This window comes from Triticum urartu, chromosome 7A (genome assembly GCF_056163025.1).
Source record: "Triticum urartu cultivar PI428250 chromosome 7A, HENAU_Tu73, whole genome shotgun sequence".
Classification (NCBI taxonomy): Eukaryota; Viridiplantae; Streptophyta; class Magnoliopsida; order Poales; family Poaceae; genus Triticum; species Triticum urartu.
The window spans coordinates 21204123-21206883 of record NC_141879.1 but is presented as its reverse complement, the minus strand read 5'-3'; the positions used below and the strand labels follow the sequence as shown (position 1 = coordinate 21206883).

Here is a 2761-nt window from a genome sequence, read left to right as displayed (position 1 = left end):
ACTTGATCCATTGCTCTCGCCGGAAACTCACGCACACACGCGAAACAATACGAGGCGCTGATGGATAGCAATATGTGCGTGTCGCGCCTATGGGTCCGTCTATGTCACATCTAGATGTAAAATAAGGATGAGGGAGTTAGATGTGAGATAATATCTCATATCTAGATGTGAAATAGCAAACCCGTATACTATTCTGGGTTCCGGAAATTGAGGGAGACTGAATATATTGTTGGATGTATAATGTTTCCTGGGGGGTTTCACACACGATTTTACATTCCGGTAACCCCTATGTAAAAAATTCTTGGTGATTACTCGGAACCGTTGTATGGGATTTTGTAGAATTTTACAAACTGTGCAGCTTAGTGAAGCTCGTCTTAATAAGGCGGTGTATTGCTGTACTGGAATAAATGACGGGCACTGGAACTCCCATGGATTCAGCACAATGGTTGATGGATACACCTTGGCAGCTCCATCACATGGTAGCTAGCTTTGCAAGTGCAGTGAGCAATGAGTACTTTCCAAATGCAGTAAGTAGTAAAGGCACTCATTCTTGGGAGCAGCTGTGCCATATGTATGCTGAATCAGTTAACTGCAATAATTTGACAGTACTGTTTGTTGGATTTAGCTCTTTTGTTGGTCATGGTTTTCAATTTCAGGTTCAGAAAAATTTCAGCACCAACCGAAATCACCGAAATTCAGTGAATTTCAGTGATTTCAGTTTCCATTTCAGCGAAATGACTGAAATATTCACTTGAATTCAATTAAAAAAGTTGAAAATTTGAAAACATATTTTGGAAAATATTTGAATTCCTGTGTTGTACTGAAATTGCTGAATTTTTTTTTGGCTGAAACATAATATTTCAGTGTCTACTGAAATTAATGAAATTCAGTGAATTTCACCGGAATCTCACTGAAAGTGTAAACATAGGTTGGACTCTGCACCTTTCTATTTTACCTGATTAACAAACTATAATTTGTAGACCACATACCGAGACTAAAAGTGCTTTTATTAGATATTGTTTGTTCATTTATACTCCCTCTTTAAACAAATATAAGACGTTTTAGATTAGTGATCTAAAACGTCATATATTTGTGTACAGAGGTAGTAGCTGATAATATAGCTGGAATTAAATGGATAAACACTGGTGGCGAGTATTGTAAAAAATGTGCACTGTTTGTGAAGCTCCGATAAGTTGTTGCATTGTCAACAAAAATATAAATGTTGGGAGCAGAAAGTCACATGGATTCAGCAGAGGAAAAGTAACTCTAGGAATGATGGATGCAGTGAGCAGTGAATACTTGCCAATGTTGGGAGCAGTTGAATAATTGCTTTAATTCTATTGTACTGCAGCTTGGTTGGTTGGTTCTCTTGCTTCTTCTTTTTTTTGCTATGGTGACTTGGTAAAGTTCAGGAGGCTTAAAGTTGGCTGCACGGTCGCTCCACATCTTTGCCATTGGCTGAAGATCATCCAAATTGAAGTGCTTTCTTCTTCATCCTTGCCTGCTCTGCTCTAGCACTCATGGTGATCTGATGCTCCCCCCTCCCCCGTACCCCAATTATATTTTCTCACTCAATTTTATGTTCCCCTTCCATAATATTTTGATTTCCTCTGTTTTTGCACATGAACATAAAAATTTTCTGTGAAAAAATAGGTCTTGCAGCAGTGTGCCGGCGAGGATGAGGAGACCATCCCACTCTCCGGCGACCGGGCCTTCTTCACCGCCGTCATGTGCAAGACCCACGTCCAGAAACCCTACGTGCTGGTATGATATGACGCTGCAAGCATGCAACAATGGCGGCTTGCTTCATAATCAATTGATCGTGACCTGATCTTCCCTGATTCTGGCGTGGGAACGTGCAGGTAATCCCGGCTCACTTCCAGCGCCCGCTGCCGGCGAGGCGCACGCCGGTGGTGCTGCGGTGCCGCGGGAGCTCGTGGATCATGAGCTACTGTGGCCACACCACACTGAAGAACCTCGACGCGGGCTGGGCGGACTTCGCCATCCACGATCGGCTGCAAGTCGAAGATGCGTGTGTGTTTGAGCTACTGTCCAGGGATGCCGAAGATGTCAGCAAGGGTGAGGTGGTGCTCGAGGTGCAGGTGCTCCGAGGTGGTGGCCTGCCGGAGCCCGAGGATCTCGCAACCAAAGGAGACACCACCGACGAGCCCATCGTCATCTTGGACCAAAGCTAAGCTTCACTTGTTGCTGGTGCAAGTTGATTCAATGTCTTCTTGTAAGCCATTGACTACTAAATTATTAGCTTGCATTTCATTCTCTAGGTCTATGTGTCGTCTTGTAATTCGGTCATGAAATAATCAGTTTGCTCAAGACCAAGTATGCATAGACTCTTCGTCAATTCCATTATCTTCCTCATTTCTTCTTATGGTCGCATGTGCGCACCTCAACATTTATGAAGGTTTTTCCATGCAAAAATATCTGGCACAATTGAATGCAGATAATATTTTTGAGCAAACAAGATAGTAGTACTAATGCAGAAGGAGCAATTTATTACCCCCACCGGCCAGTGTTTTCTCTCTATATGCTCCATGGGTTATTTAACCACCTTCCTCATTGTACCATACAACAATTGTCGGTCGAACACGTAAAAAAACAATTATCTGTCGACACAATGCAAGAAACATTTACGACTGGCAAATGAGGCATCTCTCCATGCTTCAAGCTCACACATTTCTCCCACATACCAACTATTGGCAAAAGCAACAAGGAAAATAAAAGGAGAACGGGGGTTAGCTTGGGA

At 42.8% G+C, this 2761-nt stretch overlaps 1 protein-coding gene across 1 annotated transcript; it reads left to right on the top strand.

Annotated features, from left to right (window-relative positions):
• The first annotated feature begins 1422 nt into the window (after nucleotides 1-1422).
• Nucleotides 1423-2452, top strand: LOC125518133 (B3 domain-containing protein Os06g0112300-like). Its single transcript, XM_048683071.2, has 3 exons — nucleotides 1423-1523; nucleotides 1654-1764; nucleotides 1863-2452. The coding sequence occupies exons 1-3, from the start codon at nucleotides 1521-1523 to the stop codon at nucleotides 2193-2195; spliced, it is 447 nt and encodes a 148-aa protein (XP_048539028.1). The 5' UTR covers nucleotides 1423-1520; the 3' UTR covers nucleotides 2196-2452.
• Nucleotides 2453-2761: the final 309 nt, after the last annotated feature.